The sequence below is a fragment of the Ambystoma mexicanum genome, chromosome 1p (assembly GCF_040938575.1).
Source record: "Ambystoma mexicanum isolate Mex_15411 chromosome 1p, UKY_AmexF1_1, whole genome shotgun sequence".
NCBI classification, from domain to species: domain Eukaryota; kingdom Metazoa; phylum Chordata; class Amphibia; order Caudata; family Ambystomatidae; genus Ambystoma; species Ambystoma mexicanum.
The window spans coordinates 1144377644-1144397297 of record NC_090921.1 but is presented as its reverse complement, the minus strand read 5'-3'; the positions used below and the strand labels follow the sequence as shown (position 1 = coordinate 1144397297).

At 44.2% G+C, this 19654-nt stretch overlaps 1 protein-coding gene across 1 annotated transcript in view; it reads left to right on the top strand.

Annotated features, from left to right (window-relative positions):
- The first annotated feature begins 716 nt into the window (after window positions 1–716).
- The window catches only part of LOC138449973 (epithelial membrane protein 1-like), a 135725-nt gene continuing 116787 nt past the window's right edge, over window positions 717–19654 (top strand). Inside the window, exon 1 of the mRNA XM_069604806.1 lies at window positions 717–817. Within this exon, the coding sequence (XP_069460907.1) occupies window positions 749–817 (69 nt within the window). The 5' untranslated portion in view covers window positions 717–748. The remainder of the gene's footprint in view (window positions 818–19654) is intronic.

Here is a 19654-nt window from a genome sequence, read left to right as displayed (position 1 = left end):
TCACTGATACATTGGAAGTCCCATTGGGAATGGAGGAACGTGCTGTGTCCAGCCCCAAACCATAATACATTTCCCCCGGGCAGGGGCAAATCGTCCCTCGGCATGAGAAAACCCAAAAAAAGAACTGAATCCGCATGTAATTTAAGTAAATATCACCCGATGCACATTACAAACCCCCAAACTACACAGACATAGCCCCTTCCCAATATTGCCGCTCTGTATTGAAGTAACAATAAACATGAGTTAACTTTAAGATTTACCATAACCATACGAAATGTGCTTTGTAACCTTTGTAAAGGAGGAATCTCTCCCACTCCCGCTGAGTCCTGCCACGCAGTGGTCGAAGTGAGCGGGAGCGGACGTGAGCGGTGTCCTCTACTTTTTTAAATTACCTTTTACAGCTCCTATAGTTTTATTTTAAAAAGAAACCGTTCCGGAATGGTTTCGTTTTAAAATAGAAGTGTAGGAAGAAGTTGAAACTTGCACTTTCAGTGCACTACACTGAAAGTTCCATTAAACAGCAGTTGCAAGTGTTTGGGGTGTGTATTGTGTGTGGGAGGGGACGTGGTGAAGGGGTTTGTGGGGAGTGGGTGCAGACCGGCAGGGAACATAGTTCCACTACTTCTTTTCGTACAATTCTACCACTGCTGCCACGCCTTGACTTCCCTCTCGTGCAAAAAAGATGACAAGTGAAAGTTGAAACCCACGGAGTACAGAGCAGCCCACGTGATGACGTGGAGGCGGAGCGATGCTATGGTCCGTTTCTCGGATGGGAAACGAAACAAAACGCTCACTTCCTGACTCCAGGCGGCATCCGGTGAGTGCGTGAGATCCAGCTCTTATAGTGAATTATATATGTATTTCACTTAGAATCCATTAACTTGGACGTTTTCACCCCTTTGTTATATTTTTAAGAGGAGCCCTCTTGCAACCTCTGGAAATGCACGTTGAAGCTGTAATTCGTTGTATTGTACTTATCACATGTTGAAATTAAACATTTTAAATACGTGACTTTCTAAACATCTGGTTTTGAAATTACACAGGGCAGCCTGTTGTTGGTACCGTATACACAGTAGCTGCTCCGAAGCTCATTTACGCTACTGTTCAGGCTCTGGAGTGCTTGCAGAAGCAGTAACTGCTGTGCAGCTGCACAGACCCTGCTGGTGTAAGTGACAGTCCCGTTTCTTGGCCCAGGGACTTGGTGGGCGAAATTTCCCTGGGTGTTGGGCGGTCACATTTACCGAATGGTTTCGCAGGACACTTTAGCCGTGATAGCGCATCAGAAGCGGCCTGGTGTAATTTGTGCCCCCTGCTCCCCATCCACTTTTTTTGGTACCATTAGTGGTAGATGACATTTAAACACATACCCAGCACACAAAAACAGTAGGACATTGTACATGCAGGACACTCATCCGTTAGAGCTCTGTCCAGGCCATGTGGGACAAAATATATGCAAACATCCAAATATGCATATTAGTTGACAACATAAGTGACTTCAACTTCACAGAAGGAGCACTGCAAAAAGCACCACCAGTCTTTGCTACTTTGAGACACCAAGGGAAGTGACATTACAATAATTTGGCATGAGGTAATTGAGTGTCAAATAACTTTGTGGTGTGAAATGCACGAATGGCACTATTATTATTATATGGGTAGAATCTCTATAGCTATTAAAACCATGAGTGGGGATTCATTTTCTATAACAGTTTAAAGCATAATGGTACATTAATAGAAGCTATGAACTGATCACTTACAGGACTTCAGATAAGACACTGAGATTAAATGATTTGCCCTGGATCACACACTTTGGTTAGGGAGTGAAACTGGGATGTGGGCAATTTAAGCAGTGGACCACATATCTTTCAAGGTTTACTTGATACACATATTTATTAAGGCTTTGTTTATAGAAATAACTTGTAAAAAACACATACAACATTAAAAAAACAAGCATCTCACAATAAACTAACCTTACTATAACTTGTCATCGAAATATGTTGAGCAAAATGAGTTTGACTTTAGCTTTATTTTCCCCATCCTTCATGAAAGGTCACAGTAGCACCAGGCAAACTAATGTGAGACAAAACATTCTCACTTGACTTTCAAAATCATAGTCTTATTTCAAACACAGCATGCTGCATTATGCACCCCCCTCCGAACCCTCTACTTCTAATCACTCCCAATTCACATTTCTTAATGGACAGAAGTCCCTGCTAATATTCCCCCAACCCCTATTGATGTCTAATTGCTGCTATTGTATTTCTCTGTTGACTCAGAGCAACATGTTAAGATGCTGCACACCCAGGGAGAGCTGATCTTCTGCCCTGAGCTTCAACTATCACACAGAAGTGAGCTCAGGGCAGAAAAGGCTTTGATCAGCCCGGGGGTTGAAGCAAAGTCAGGGCTTTTGGCGTCACACAGAGGGTGCCTGCAAATCACGGGACAAAACCCATCATTGCGGGTAAGTCCCGCAAAATACAGGATGGTTGGCCACCGTAGAGGGGCGCGATTGCCGTGGGGAGAGTAGCCGCAGCACACTAGCAGCGGCTGCTGACTGGCAGTCACATAGTATTTGCGTAATGTTACGGAAGACAGAGGCTCTCTGAACTTTCGCGCCACTTGGGGTGAGGGCATAAAAGGGCACCTTTCTTGGTGGCCACCCGCCTTTGTAATCAAGCAGGAAGAACACACCACAGAGGAAAAAAGACGACTGCCTTTGAGCGTTCTCGGCTTCCCGCCCCGACACTCCAATTGTTTCTACCCATCCCGTGCACAGAGAAAGAAGACTGCATTGCGTCCCAACTCGCTTGTGTGCAGATCTACCCAGATACAAGATGGGTACATCCCGATACTTCTGTTCACATTTTCGAAAATGTTCCTTTAAACTGTGTACATAGCGTTCGGCTGGTGCTCAAACAAAAGTTTGCATAGTTCAGAGTGCGTTCTGGACAAGAACGGGTAAATGGGAATATTTAGTTTTACACTTTCCTAGCCCATATTTGTTTCCAACGTGTAGTTGCCTGCTGCGGTTGGATTGAGTGTGTGTATTGGAATCACTTTGCTGTGTTCCTGCTTCCCCTTTAGAATTTGTCCCGCGCCCAAAAGGGTAAATGGCAGAACGTAACTTCACTCTCTTCTGTCCCAAAAAAAGTCTAAACAGCAGAAACATTTCTCAGTTAGAGTTCAAAGCGTATTTTGGAAGTTGCTGCTGTTCTGGGCACTTTCAGCCGTAACCTTTCTTCTTTGTTGGTTTTAATTGTACAGGTTTGAAACTTGGTACTGTTTTCTGCAGTTCTGAGAACTTCATTTGTTTAGCGTTCGAGTTCGGGGCAGGAACATATGGAACTAATTACACTTCTTTTCATGGTTCCATTGAAGTTTTATCCCCATGCAAATTGTTCTTCGTCCTGGCAGGAGTCCTTTCTCGTACTGAGTTGGCTGCAGTGGTGCAGCTAGGATTTCTGGGCAGGGTGAACCTGCGCGTACACGTGGGCATATGGTAAAGTTCCACATAAACCAAAGGGGAATATATTTGATGAGACAATTTGCTTTTGCTCGGTCCTGCGGACAAGATCAGAGTTTGAGCTTTGATGGTCTATTTCTTTAGAACAGCAAAATAGTACTCTATCAGCAAGACAAGGATGATGGACATAAAGGTTCTGGCCAGAATTCGAAAACGCAGGCAGTGCAAAGATCTCTGGAGGTTTACATGCATGTTTAACCGGCCCTATGGGGTGAGCCCCTTGCACGGACAGAGTAAATGTTTTCTGCTGCACAACAGTAATGTGCATACAAAATAACTCTGAAGTGTGAATATTTGACCACTAGTAATGCAGTGAGGCCAATGCCCAGTTTTTGCCACACACTTTTTTTCACACTCTTGGTTCTTTAAAATTAGCAGAAGAAGCACTCTCTAATCCACTTTTACAGGGAGCTGCCATTTTTATGCGTTTCATTTAGCATTCCTGTAAAGGTTATATGAACAGGCCTACAAGTACCAGAATGCAATCTGATATGGGGTTTATTATTTCAGTCCAGAAATTGGACTACTTGAGATCCTGTCCTGTGAGTTGAATTACAGAGTGCAATAGATTAAAGTGTGACAGAAAACAAGATGGTCAAGGAAAAGGTGAGGAAAGCGAGATTAAGAAAGGGGGAACGAAAGAGAGGAAAATATAGGCCCCATAGGGGAAGCAAAATGGGGGCAGAGATTGCATGTGAGAAGGGGAGGCAATGGGCGGTCAAAGGACAAGAGTGAGATGAGGAGAGCTAAGGTAGGGGTAGATGTGACTCGCAGGAGGAGTTGAAATGTAACTAGGAGAGAGCACTGTGACCAGGACTGGGTAGAGACTGCTGTATCACGCTTGCTGTGAAATGCACACAGCAATGTGCAAATTGGCTAAGCTCCAGGGCTGCAGGAGGGAGTCCAGCCCTCCATGCTCACATCAGCTAAGTGCCTCCTTTTGATGTTTCGTCAGAAGAGTTGTTTGCTGACTAGTGCTTTCCTTTGGCGCAGAGCACCCTCCTGGTACTGAAAAGTGAACGCTCATAGATGTGCCAGTAGTCGGGCTGTAGTGCCCTGCAGCCTATGTGCGAAGTCGGTCCTGGGTGAAGTGAGGGATGCTCTTACCCTCAGGCCACACCCTGTTTTTTATTTACCTTAGTACCCCTGGCTACACTCTGGCCTCGTAACGAACCTCGCCAGCGCTCCTATGGTGTTCCGGTTCCTCACCTCTATATTGTTCCATTTCAGTTTTTGCTTTCTTAATGGCTAAAACGAAGACCATTCAATTGAGTAATATTCTAATAGATCGGTTGAACTTCTGGTCAGATGCTGCCTGCCTATTTGATCTGGAGGCTGGCATCTGTACTGTAGACAAGTGGATGTTTCCACTGTATCGCTATGTGGAATGAGTCAGAGGCTGTGTTCGAGACCTGCCCTTTCCTTCCATCCAAAAACCCAAGCTCTAGAGGGCAATAATGACCGACAGAAACAAGGCACTAAAACATTTCTTTATGGCCTAAATCAATGCCTGGACATGTGGGTGATCAAATTGTAATGTGAGGGCCATAGGCTATGCCACCTCCTAGTTATTCAAACCCAAAGGATGACAAAAATAAGCACTTTTCTTCTTCATATGGGCCAGGGTGTAGCCTAACAAAGAAACAGTCTCCAGGCCATGGCTGCAATATTCTATTTTGACTGATAGTCTACTGTTTTTGCTGTAGGCTGTTTGACCCTATGCCAAAATGAAAACTTGGTAGTAATGGCATTAATAACTGGAAGCATATTGGTAACTATTTGAAAATGCATGAAGGGTCTCATGAACATGCCAAATCCAGTGGCAAGTGGGTGGATGCTGAAAGGTGCCTCACAGGACATGTTGGCATTGATTCTCTCAAGCAAGATCAAATACAGGCAGAGACCAAGTGTTGGCGGGCTGTGCTTGAAAGAATTATGTCAGTTGTTGTCTTTCTGTCCAAAAATAGTTTGGCATTTCATGGCTCTTCAAACAAGTTACTTACTCCAAACAATGGACATTTCTTAGGCCTTGTTGAACCACTAGGGAAATTTGATCCAATCATGATGGATCATTTGCATCGAGTGTCCGCACAAGAGATCCACAGTCACTATTGCGGAAATGTCATTCAGAATGAACTAATTAGTTTAATGGGGTCTCAAGTAAGGAATGCAATTTTACAAAGGGTGAAGGCTGCAAAAATATTTCTCTATTATTTTGGATTGTACTCCAGATATCAGCCACACAGAGCAACTGCCTTACACTGTACGAATTGTGGATACCACAGGCAAAGACATTTCTGGGAAAGAATATTTTATAGGGTAAGAATATTTTATAGGGTATCACCCCACAGACGACATATCTGGTGAAGGACTTGCAAACCTTCTGTATTCTGAAACGTCAATGCGGTCTAGAGATGGACAACTGCCGTGCTCAGGGTTATGATAATGGTGCAAACATGATTCGGGTAAACAAAGGAGTCCAAGCGCGAGTTCTCGAGCAATACCCCCGTTAATGTTTTAACCCATGTGGCTGCCACAGTTTAAATTTGGTGGTTGACGATGCTTCCAAATCCTCTGTGAAACCTGTTTCTTTTTGGTGTACTTCAGAGACTCCATAATTTGTTTGCAGCTTCAACCAAACACCAGATAATTCTCAGTGAGCATGTAAAAGGTATGTGAAACAAAATGGGAATGTAGAATTGAAACTTCAGAGCTGTGCGGTATCAATTTGTTGAGAAACACACAGCACTCATGAGCATTGAAGAAAAAGTCAATGGCCCAACATTGTCCTCGGAGGCTAAGTCCCTTGCTTTACACTTGGAAGATTTCAGTTTTATTTTTACTTTAGTTGTGTGGTATGACCTTCTATTTCATGTGAACATTATAAGCAAATCCATGCAGTCCAAACAAATTGATTTGCTGGCCTGCAATGTCCGGCTAAGAACTGCATTGCCTTTGTCAAAAGTTATAGGAGTGTTGGTTTTGAGTCTGCTGTAACAACAGAAAAAGAGAGAGCCTTACTTTTAGATGTCGACACTACTTTTAAGGCAACTAAACGGCATAGAAAAAAAAGAGAATATTTGCGTATGAGACTCAGGACGAGACCCCTGAGAATGAAGAAGAACTTTTTAAAGTAACCATATTTTATACCCTGATTGACGCCACAACTACTTTGCTTGAAAGGCGCTTTTCCCAGTTGTCTGCGCACAATACAAGATGGGGTTTCATGTACAACATAAAGCTCTTGCCTGGAAAAAAAGAACTGATACAACTGGGCAAGCACCTGGAGGAATTGTTAGCCAGGGGTGGTGGTAGTGCATCAGAATCTGATATAGATGGTTCCCAGTTGGCTGAGGAACCGAGACATCCAGCCATCACTTCAGAAGAGTTCTATCATGCCCCTTGACGTTTTGCAGCACATTCATCATACAAAAGCACATTGGTTGTTTCCAAATGTGTGGGTTGCCATGACGGTCTTACTGACAATTCCAATTAAAGTAGCAAGTGGTGAGAGGAGCTTTAGTTAATTGAAACTGATAAAGACATACTTGTGCTCCACGATGGCAGAGGAAAGGCCATCATCCCTTGCAATACTTTCAATCGAGAGTGAACTTGTTGAAAACATTGATTATGCAGCAGCAATAAATGCTTTCACAGCAGCAGTCATGGAGAGTGCCCTTAACATAGACAGAAAATGGACACAAAACGAAGTAGTATATACTGTGTGTACTCTGCTTTGTCCGAGGAATTACTGCAAAGTTCTTGAATCATGATGTAATAAAACCGATTTCATTTGTTCAACAGTGTAGTTTGGGAGTGGCGCGCACTCCCAAAGGTGGTGGAGGGGCGCATTCTAGTGGTTCGCTTTGGGCACCAAATGGACTGGAAACTACCCTGATAATAATACCTGCGCAGGCTAATGATTGCATAAATGTACTGTCTCCAGCTCCTCTAGTTTTGTTATGTCCCCCTTCACCTCTTGCAACAATTGGGACAGTTCTGCTCGCATCATGCTCAACTGGGACTGACTGGTGTTTGCCCTCTTGTCCCCAAAATCCTGAAAGCATTGGCGAAGGACCTCCTGGGTGACCACTTAATCTTTTGCAGTGCCTGCCGGCGCCCCAAGTCCTCTCCTGACCCGGGCCCCTGATCTCCCCCAGCCAGTACCTTGCTGTCTCTGCGCCAGAGTCTCTGCAGATTGCCCTCCTGTGGTTTCTTCACAGACTTGGGGGCAGCTTGCATGTCCTTCCCCTTGTTTTTGGACATAGTGCGGAGGCAGGTCTGATGAGGGGGAGCCCTGCCCCCTCCTCTTCTCCCTGATATTGATTTGCATCCTTCGGACCTCTTCTGGAAATGTTTTCAGGGCGGAGGAACCTCCACCCTCTGCCGCTTTGTGGGTCCACCCTTGACTGTGCGGGGGGGGTTGGAACTCGCCTCTAACTGTGCGCAGTTGAGCCACTGTTTGTCCTCCTCCTTGAGTTTCAAATGACCCTCCTCCTGGCCTTGGTGCCAGGATCACTCTGCTCTGAGCCCAACCAAATGGCCTCTCCCTTATTCTTCCTTGCCCACCACGGATGCAGAGGGAATCTTTAGCCCTCTATTCGGCCTCCGGATTGGTCCAGGGAGACCAGGGCCCCACCGGTCACTGTCTCCTATGCGTGGTGCGCCTCAACTCCCTTGCAGTGCTTCTGGATGGGGGTGCGCTGGCTGATGCATTATATGCAGTTCCAAAATCCCAAATTTACCTCAAATGGGCCTCCCGCCATCCCGGCTATAACACCACAGGGCCTCCCCCTGTCTTCTCTGCAAAGTGCCGGCTTCAAAGCTTTGGCAGGGGCCTTCCTGCCACGATCCCCCACTCCTCAACGTCACTCTGCTGAAAACTGGTGATCACTGCCTGCCTTTGCGCAGCACTTAGCAGTGGGCAATGGGTATGGCCCCTCTGGATCCTCCTGATCTCTCTGATGATACGCTGCTTCGCCGGCATGGGGGCGGCTTGGTCCCGTCTCGATCTTCCCACTGGTGCTCGCCAGCAGGGGTGCCCCTGCTCCACGAATCCAGTCCTGGTGGGCCTCCAATATCTCAGGCAGCTCCTTCCTGACAGGTTCCTCCTCTGTCCGACAGCGGCTGCTTTCCGCCACCCCGCTGAGTCTCCTCGATGTGGTTGTTCTTGCTCACGGTCTGCGAGCATGTCTCTCAGCTTGGCCTGCACTGGCCGCGGGTGCAGTGCCCCGCACCTCAGACACCGCAGAGACGAAGGCCGCACACCCTCCTCTGCTGAAATCCCCCAGCGATCCGGGCTATTGCACTCCACCACCGCAGCCTACATTGATAAATCCTCACCTGGGGAAGGCACTTTTAATCTATGTTTATTGTCTTTGGCCCCAGGGGGTGAGAGCTCCACAATCGCGCTGCTCTTCCCTCGGTGGCCATCTTAGAATCCCAATCACAATGCGCTTTTTAATTGGTATTCATCATAGATGCCAGTACAAAATGCTGTTTTTATTTTTTAGAAAGGATGCTATGTGCTTTTATGTGGCTGCACTGGCATTTGGGGCACCCAGTCTAGCCCTTCTTTGCTGTAGCATGACTTTTTATTTTACTGGGATTCTATGACAAAGCAAGCATGATGAGTGTTATGTGGCTGCACTGGCATTTAGGGCAGCCAATCAAGCCATTTCTTACTGTGGCGTGGCTTTTATCACTGGGTTTCAAGGGTAAAGCAAACATGATAAGCATTAATACGCACATAGACTCGAGTGTGAAGCAGAGCAATGATGGGCATGTTTTCTTATAGTATCATTACTGGCATTATGTTATGTTCAATTGATTTGTACTGCACCGCTACCACCCAGGGGCATTCTCCAGATGCTTGCATGGATCTGCAAAAAAGTGGGCTTTCGGGGGCTAGTGGGGAAAAGGGTGAGAGGATAGGTTCAGAACCAGGAGGAACTGGCATCTGTGAGTGTTTTGCATATGGTCACTTGTGAGTGGCCTCGCATATTGTAACCGTATGGATAAGATTTCATGCCTCGAGTGTGTGGTAGTTTTTTATGTTGTGGTAGTGTTGTGTGGTTATGATGGGTTGGTTGTGTGAACTGGTAAGATAGTGTCCATAAGGGATTCCAAGTCACAGGTAGTCGTAGCTGTAAGGTAGTCTGGCATCTTGGTGTGTTGTTGCATTTCAGATGGTATTGGGCTTTTGGGTGGTTCACTCTGGATGTCGGCATAGTAATGGTTCTCTGTATGTTTATGAGTGTGGCTAGTCCAAGATCTGGTGTAGAGGCATCAGTTATGTAGGAGGAGCAGGAAGGGAAGAGGGCTAGTAAAGTCGCTCAGTTCGTTGTGGTCTCTCTGGGGCAGCCCTTTGGATGCCGCTTGACGGTATCTAACCAGGTTCTTGTTTGAGGTTCTTTGGCACCTCACGATCCTCTCTAGTTGTTTGTATGCGGTGTTGTTGTTGCTGGTGTCCCTTCTAGGTTGTCAATGTCTGCTGAATAGCCAGAGCAGTTACTTTGGGTATGTTGTTCCAGGTGTTAGAAATTAGACGTTAGAACGCTGCCCCAACGAATTTCCTTTTTTTGTGGTGGTTTGCCTCTATTTGTAGGTTGTTGCTGGATCTCAGTTCCCTTCCAGGGCAAAACCGGCTAATCCTGTCTTGGAGGAATTCCGCTCGTTGACTTTGCAATGCTTTGTGGTCGATGCAGAGTGCTTTGAATTTGATGTGCTTTTTTATTGGTAACCAGTGTAGGGTTTTCAGTGCTGGAGTGATGTGGTCTCTTCTGTTTAGTCTTAGTAGGATCCTGGCTGCTGTATTTTACACCCTTTGGGGTTTCTTAGTGAGTCTTTCTGGCATTGCTAGGTAGAGGCTGTTTGCGTAGGTAATTCTTGTGAGTATCGGGGATCTGAGTAGTTGTAGGAGGAGGAAGAATTTTTGGGCGATTGCGTTGACTTGCGGTTCCTGTGATAGACCGTTGTCCATAAGTATTCCTAGGTTGTTTACTACATTGGTAGTCTCTGGTTGTGTTCCCATGCCGATTGGCCAGTCCAATTGTGGGTTCCCTCCGTGAACCCTGCGGGTGAGAGCATTATTTCCGTTTTTGCTGGGTTCAGTTTGAGGTTGTTCGTCATGCAGTTGTTGAGGGTTGTTATTGTGTTCCTGTGTTCTGTTTGTTTTCATAATCAGGGGTCGTCTGCGTAATTGTAGGCACTAAGTCTGTAGGATCAAATGATTTTCACCAGTGGGCACATGTAGATGTTCAAAAGTAAAGGGGAGAGGCTGGAATCCTGTGGGACTCCGCATGATATATTTTTGGTGTTTGAGGTGAACGGTGGTAGGGAGGTTCATTCGTTCAGTTTATTAGGAATAAGGTAATCCACTTAAGTGGATTCCTGCATGCCACATCCCATCAATCTTTTTATTAGTGTTGCTTGGCTGATTGTGCCAAAAGCCTCTAAAATGTCCAATAGAAGGAGGGCCGATTGGGTGTCGTCTGCGTTTATTTTCAGGTCCTCCCATATCGATTATCGATCAAAGTGCTGATTCTGTTCCTCTCATCGATCTGAAGCCAACTTGTGGTTGGTCGAGAGTTCCGTTTGCTTCGTTGTGTTTATGATGGATTTTTTAGATGTGGTTCTCCAGGATCTTCGCTGGGTAGGGCAGGTTAGCTATCGGTCTGTAGTTGCTTGTGCCTTCTGCACTTTCTGACCTTTTTTTTATCAGTGGTTTGATGTATGCTGATTTGAAGGAGGACGGTACTATTCCTCTTTTAAGTGACAGATTCATTAGGCTCCGGAAAGCGTGTCGCTGAGGTCTGTGGTTGTGGAATGCTTTGAAGACGTCCGGGGGGCAGGGGTCCCTTGGAGATCCTGCAAGGTTGGTGTCCTTAATCAGTGTGGCGAAAAATTCCTCTGTGATTTGTTCTAGGCAGATGAGTTTTGCTTTACTCAGTGTTTCGTCTGGTGTCTGGTCTCTGTTGTCGAGTGGTTGTATTTGCCCCGGCTGGGTTGATGGTCTCTTGTATTGTCCATTTTTGCTCTCAGGTGGTTGGTGATTTTGTCACAAAGTGTTTGTGTAGGGGTGATGGAATTTTTGCAGGAAGAGTTTTTTTTATCTCTGATGATTTTGAAATGTTCTTTCTGTAAATTGTTTGCCGATTCTATTCTTGTGGCATAGTAGTTTTTTTGTTGTTGCTTAGAGGACTGTTGCTTTGTACAGTTTGAGTTGTCTTTGGTATTTTACTTTGTCATGTCTGGTGTATTGTTGTTTCCATTTTGTAGTGGAGTTTTTTCAGTTCTTCTGTGAACCATTTTCCTGCCAGTTTTTTTTGGTGTTGCTTTCAATGTTTTAGCTGGTGCTAATTAGTCAAGGGCCTTGGTGATCCAATTGTTGAGTGTTTCTTGTGTTGTATCTAAGTTTGTATCGATGGGATCTCTTTCGCCTCGGTTGTTGTGGTGGGTTGATAGCATGGCAGACTCATCCACTAGTTTTGTTGCAAAGTTGGGTTTGTAAGAAGATGGTCTGTAGATCAGGAGGAATACTATGTTGAATTGGTCGTTGAGTTCTATCTTGATTAGGAGGGATTCATAGTCTTCTGCGTTGGTTGTTTGTTTTTTATTTGTAATGCGCGCCAGACCCAAGGGAATCATGGCACAGCAGGTACAAGAATATTAGTTACGGTGATTTACAGGTTACAGGCAGTTACAGGCAGTTATATAAAGCAATGCATTACTGAACATATTATACAGGCAAAATAGTTACAGTATATTACAGGTATTGTACATAGATTGAGGTGAGGTTAGAGTGAAGCAAGGGATTGTTAAACAGGTGTTGTGCGTTGCATTTCAGCAGCCTTGACGTGCGGTTATTGGTCAGTGGATTTTAGCCATAAAATGGTGTTGGTTCTGAAGTTCTGATAGGGCTGGTCTGCTCTTAGGGATGGGGGCATGGAGTTCCAGAGTTTGGCCGCTTTAACAGGGAAGCTGTTGCCACCAATCGTCGATCGTTTGAAATTGGGAATGGATAGACAGTCCAAATTTATTGATCTAGTTGGTCTTGAGGAAGTCCGTTTATGGAATCTCTCAGAGAGATAGATGGGTGTGGCGTTGTTGAGAGATGTGTGAGTGAGCAATGCCGTTTTTAGTAGAATTTTGTAGTTGGGCCGGAGCCAATTGTTTTGTCGTCTGCTCTCAGAGATGTGTTCTCTTGTAGAGATACCAAGGGCTGCTCTAAGGGCTTTGTTTTGTAGGGTCTGGATTCTGGTGATGACGGATTTGTTGGAGCCTATGTATAGGGCGTTGCAGTAGTCTAGACGGGATAGGATGAGGGCTCTGGCCAGGATGGTACAGCTGTTATTTGAGAGAAATGGCTTGCCGGTTCTAATGAGTTTACACATGTACGCTGTGGAGGACGCTAGCGTGCTGACCTGTTTAGAGAATGATAGGGTGGAATCGAGGTAGAAGCCTAATATTTTTACCTCTTGTGGTACCTCAATGAGGTTGCCGTCAATTACGAAGGAGGTGTAGTCGGGTCCTACACTTGGGTTGTGATGATTCATGATGCTCAGGCGTGTTTGTGTATAATTGTGATTCCGCCTCCTCTTCGGTTTTCTCCGCTGGTGTGTATTAATTTATAATTGTCGGGTATTGCTTTTTACGCGGTGACTTTATAGTTGTCTGATAGCCAGGTTTCTGTAAGAAAGAGCACGTCTGTGCCTCCTTCGCTTACAGTGTTTTTCCACAGATTTAACGCTGAGGAGGCTGCAGTGTAGTTTGCTTTCAAGTTGTAGTAGTTAGTATTGTTTGTTCTGACTGGTGTGTTGTTGGTTGGGTCTCCGTTACAGGTGGGTTTTTCCCAGTTGAGTCTTTTGGGTGCGGTGGTTCTTTGTTGGTCAGTCTCTTGTCGAGTAGACCGATAAGGTTTATGGCAGGGTTGTTTTTTTCCGGGTGGTAAAAAGGGTAACTACCCCTTTGTTGTTCCAGTCTTGGTGATAAAGGAGGTGTAGAGTGTGATGGATTTCAATTTGTTCCTTGTTCTAGTTGGGGTATTGTCCATAGTGGAGACGGGGTTGGATTGGTTTATTAGTTGTCATGTTCCGTTTGGTGTCCTGGTTGGGTCTGTATTTGTGACGCTTATTGGATGTCGGTTCGTTGTTGCTGCGCTGTTTTTGTTTACCATGTTGTCTTATGTGGATAGGTAGCGAGCATTGTAGTCTGTCTTTGCTCTGTTATTTGTATGTCTCCTTGGGCCATCTCAGATGAGTTTTTTTGGGGTTGCGGGATCATGCTGGTCGGTGCCTTCCCGAGTGGTTTGGGATTTCTTATTATTTCTGTTGTCTTTTCTGGCTTCTTTGGCTTTATTGTGGCGGGGCAAGATGTGTGGGTTGTGTCCTTAGTGGGAGTCCTCTTTCGATTGCTGTTTTTCCTGGTCTTTTGGGTTTAGTCTTTGTGGTTTGTTGTTGCTTGTATTTGGTAGGTTATGGTTCTGTTTGTTTATTGCTTCTTTTTTTTTTGGATCCTATGTGGATACTATGTGGTTTTTCGTTTGTTTTCATTTTTTTTTTATCCTGGAGGTACTTTTGGTTATGGTTGTTGATTATTGGATTTTGCGCAAAGCAAACACAAATATTGTGTGAAGGAGTATTTGTGTATACTGGCATATACAGGTGCAGTGGTGTTAGGGAGAATTCTCATTTCTGTGCTAATTCCCTTCAACCTTAGAGACTCCCAGCTCTTTTGCTGGACTGTAGGACTTTTTAATTTTAACCCTGGTGTGAGTGAGACCTTTTTCCCATTCCCTCATGTTTTTTGACCTGAATTGGATTGTGTTTTTTCAACTATACGCACACCGCTATTAATAAGCCAAACACGTAAGGAAAAATACATTAAAAAAAAAAAAGGATTTTAATGTTTTCACTGTTTAAGGGAGTCTGACAAACAACTCCACAGGCATCTACTGTTTATATAGTGACGCACATCATCTTCAATGCAGTGTCACTAAGAAATCCTTTAGATTTCTCATAAGGTTTAAAATACCTTTTCTTGTGTGAACTACTGTTCCCAAGAATAGTAAAGTGAAATTGGCTTTCATTACCTTTTCTTTTGTGGGTCCAGCACACACCATTTTATGTGGAGTACTGGGGGTGGTGGGGTTACTTAGTAGCCACTTATCCTGCATTCTCATGTAACATTTTTATGTTAGCCTCCCTACTTTAAATGGCTGGTGGTAGTGGTTTAATTTTTCCTACCATTGTGCTTTTATACCGCAGGCTGAACCCATGGGTGACCATTTTATCAAAATGGCACCTGTCTTCTTTTTTTGCCATTTTCTGTTTGTGAGGTCTTTCTTTGGTTTTACTCTGTGCATCGAAACAGATTGGAGCCCTTTGTTTGTCTTGCCTTTGGAGGGCCTTAGCCCCCTGCCTCTGGCTCCATTGTGTCTGGAAGGATAGGGTGTGAGGGAGGGTCCCGAAAGTCCCCTGTCCTTTGTCTCTAGGAATGCCTGAATGAAACTAGTCCTGATTGGCTGGCTGTGTGATTGACAGCCTAGGTTGTGCATGAATGGGAGAAACCTGCTTAAAAGACGACGGTTTTGGGACTAGAGGCAGAGTCGTCAACTGGGAGAAAGACCTGACGAAGAAACCGTGAACGAAGTTTGCTGAATCCTCCTGGAATTGCCTGCTGAAGCCCTGCTGCTGTGCTGAAACTCCTTTTTCCCCATCAACAAGAGAAGCTCCGGAAGGGACGACTTCTCCCCTTGGGTTAGTGGGACCAACTAACTCCGAGATGAGCTCCACTCGACCATCTTCCCTGTCTGGCTGTACTTCTTCATTGCTGCAAAAACCGAGTGCCATGGGTCGAGTAATCTGTAGTCGATTTGAAACGTCTAAAATTCATCTAGAAGATCCAGGAGTCTCCTAAGGACCCTCCAGAAGCAGGACGACCAGAGCTCGAGTCCCCTCACCAGAGTGCAGGACCCAAGGAGTGAAGGAAGCCCAACTGGTATCCGAGATCCGCGACAGTGCTGTTTACTAAGCGCTGAAACCACGAAGTGTCGCTGAAGTGAAAAGAGCCCATAGCTTCCGACGACCTCCCAAACCCTACAGATGTCCTGCCTCTTGTCCACATGACTGAGGCTCAGGAACACGTGGTCTGCATCGCTGTAGCAGGACAAAAGCCAGCTGGACCACTCTTATTCAAACCAGAGGTACTGTTTAGACTTGGGGTACTTACCTCGCTCTCTTGTAGCAGTGCTTTTCTCAGTTGGGAATTGCAGTGGCTTACTTTTAGAGTTGATTCCAACTCTGCTTTCACATGCTTAACAGCTTGTGACCCTACAAGAGATTTTCTAACAAACTCTCTAACTTTGTGCAAGACATTTGATTCTAAGAAGTGCCTGAGCTCCATAGACTGTTGAAATGGACTTTGGCTGTCCTGGCTCCCTGCATACTCTTCTAGCCCATTGACTTTGATATTGTTTGTCCCTCATAGGTGATAACTTGTTTTAGACTGTTACTGCTGGGAAAGGCTTATCTAAATTTTGTTGGAAGATTCAGTTGTCCTCACATGTACTGAAAACCTGTTTAACCTTTTTCCTCTCTAAACCTTTCCTTTCTGCAACCTCAGAATCTGCAAAGTATAACCAATGTTATAACTAGCGGGATATATAAATGCCATTACTGTTCTTGTGATTATAAATGCCAATAGTGTTCTTGTGATTTGAAGTCACCCCAGGGTGTAGGAATTGTGTAAGAAGCCTATCCAAAGATTATCCACCAAATTGCTCTGATTCTGAAAAGTAATTTAAAAGTATATATACATTGTTACATGAATTGCCTTTCTAAAGAATGCTTATTTAAAAATGGATGTTAATTAAATAACTATTTATAACTGAAACCTTGAGTGTTAAGTGTTACTTGGCTACTTGTTATGCCTCTTGAGATAGACCTGGCTGCTCAGTCTCACTACCAACCTGTGTAGTACAGACCTATACCAAAAGGTGGGTTACCTAATACCAAGCAGATAAGTGTTGTGTATTCTCACACAGTGGGACTACACCAATTTTTACCTAACAAGTGAGCATGGAAATGTATTGATTGTGAGGGTGCTCGGTTCCTGCTTTTGACTGGGATGGCAAAGGATTCTCACCCAGGGGGTGCATGCTATGTTTAGGCCGCTGGCTTCCACTTTGGCCCAACGTAGTCTCAAGCTTTACCCTTGCCACTGTGGGGGTTCAATCAGCATAAGTGCAACTAAGCGAAAGTGGAATGACAATCTGTATTGGTCTGCATATCATCCCACAAACTCTGATGTTCTGAAGTAATCAGTAAGTCATCCCTAAATCATCAAGAACAAACATGTTTCATGGCAATGCTTGTGAAGTAATCAGCAGGTCATCCCAGAACGATCCCCAAATCATCAGGGACAAACGTGCAATCTCTTGAAGGGGTCAGTAAGTCATCCTAAAAGCATCAGCAACAATGTTTTTTCTAAAATGGGGATGATTTTAGCATATTCATTAAGTCATCCTAAGCTCATCCCCAAATCATCACCCACCATTCTGAGATATTTGCTGATGACTTTAACAGCGTGATGACATCTGATGATGTGGGAATGACTTCTAGTGTAGTTCGATGATCATCAGATGACCCCAGGATGGTCTCTAAAGTCATCGTTTTTAGACAAGGGTGTATCCTATTATCTGTTGCTTTCCTGAACGAATATTGCATGTGTGTTTAATGGACATTTAAACAATGTGTTTGCACATGTCCGAGTACATTACAACGTAAAAAACACAGATGTAGGATATGACCAGGCTTGGGCTGGCTTTCAAGCAATATAGCAGTGAGAGGCTCCAAATAACTAAGTAACCATTCGGAGTAGCAAGAAAAGTGCTAATTTCCAAATGTGCAGCAAAATTTCACAAATGAAGCACATGACTGTTTGGTTTAACATTAAGTACAAACCATATTTTTTTTTAAATAAAGCAATGCACTGTTGAAAGCCAAACAGGGGGGTGGGGAGGGGAGAAAGTAAGTCGTGAATATTTGCCCAGGATGTCATGTGGCAAGAGTTCTTGCAATTCTGGAGACTGCACCTCATCAGATGATAGGACCCCAAAGTGATTTTAAAGTGGCAATAATCAAATATCTTTGGGTGCACCGCTGCCATAGAAGTGATTTAAAGTGGAATTGATGTACAGTGTGGAGTTTAGTGAAAGAATCAGCATGAAAGAAAATGCACCATTTTTAAAATATTACTTTGAACAATTCCTTTGAGCGAGTTCAACTGCCAGCTGCGCCCCCTGAACTCCGCCCACGTCTTCAGGCCACGCCCATCAAATGTTAGACCACGCCCATCACGCAAACCACGCCCCCAAATGAGCCCCCCCTCAATTTCTCACCCCACTTAGAACACCGGTTAACAATGTACCTACAATGACTTTTTTTTTGTGAAACGTTAGTAATGTGTTGGCCATTTTGAAGCCCTGATTGGATTTTTACAATTTGGTGGTTGAACTAGGCCGGCCTTTGGAAGAACACAATTCCCTAAAGAAGACATTTTTATAAATATGCTGCCAGAGATGTGGCATAGCTGTGAAATTATGCAGCGACGACGTAAATGAGGAACATTTCTAAAGAAGCCTTTGTGTGTCTAGTTTGACATTTCAGTGAGAAGCCAATCTTTGTCTTGCATAGGTCAGATGCAAATTTAGCCCCAGCACAGCTTTTTGTCTGTTTCAGCTCTACCAAATATTAATTGCACAACGCATCCTTAACGGGATGCTGCGTCATAATCTTGTAACAATACTTGGGACTTTCATGGAACTCAGAATATTTGTATCATTTATATTTGATGAAGTGTTGTATTACTCGATAGCAACATTCGAATATCACGATTTTATCAAGCGCTGGCGCTTAACACATGTCTATGTGCTGTTATAATAGGTGCTGTGATAATGCACATTTTTAATGGGGCCCAAATTTGCATCCATATCGGAAGGATGAAGTGGTGAGTCAAGCTCGACATGTGAACCCTTGTTGTACATACTCAGCACAAATGTCAATAGCGACCCCTGCACCATCGTAACCATCTCAACAAATGCACAAGTCGAGAATACACTCTAGCGGATGTTACCCCCGCCCCTCCTTTTGTCAGAGATGGGACTGGATCTCACGTAGTCTAGCAAAACATGTGGGGCGGTGTCCCTTCACATGCGAGCCTCTGGGTCGGGAAATGGATTCTGAGCTGCCACTGGTAATATTTAGTCTGCCTTTGTTCTGAGCCTCATTTGTATCTGCACCTCAAAGCCACTCCCCCACTCACCCGCCTGTTTCATGCTGAATATTTTACATCATTCGAGAATACAAAAAGTGCAAATAATAATCGCATAAAATCTAATCACTAGTGAAGGATCGTGTTACAGTTAGAAACTAAAAGGAAGGCAAAAGGGGATTATTTCGATGATTTGTTAAAACGGATTACGCGAAAGAGGGGCTAATATAGAGTAATTGACATGAGTTCCCAGTATAGGTGCGCAGAGCACCAGCGATAATTAGGCTTTTTTACAGTAAAGTGAGACGGCTATCATAGAGGTACTAACTGTAAATAAGAGAATTTGATCAGTTAATACGCTCTTATTTAATACTCATGTTAACTTTTCTGGCACTTCGGCTGGGAACAGAGCACTATAAAAAAAATTTACGAAAATAAGTAGAGCCAAAAAATAGTGATTGATAAAGCAAATCACAGATAATAATGAATCTCAGGAGGTACAAACGCGGTCTCTAAGTGCAATAATTTATTCTCACAGCGATTTAACCCAAATAACACGAAAGAACTAGAGAGACCACCAAGGACCTATGGTAAGGTGTTTTACTAATTACTTAAGCGATAATGAACAGCACGTGACATTTTACGTTCTAATGTAATACGCTGTCTCAACCTGCGGAGATCATGAATTTTGTTACTTTGGTACAGATTATTGAGTATGCATTGGACATAATCAACTCTGGACAATTTGAATTTTGGAGCATCAACTATGGAAATTATGAGTTTTGGTATGCTTGAACAGAGATTAGAAAATGGACAGAATTTTACGAATATGTGAAATCTGTATGTTTTAAAAACATTGTT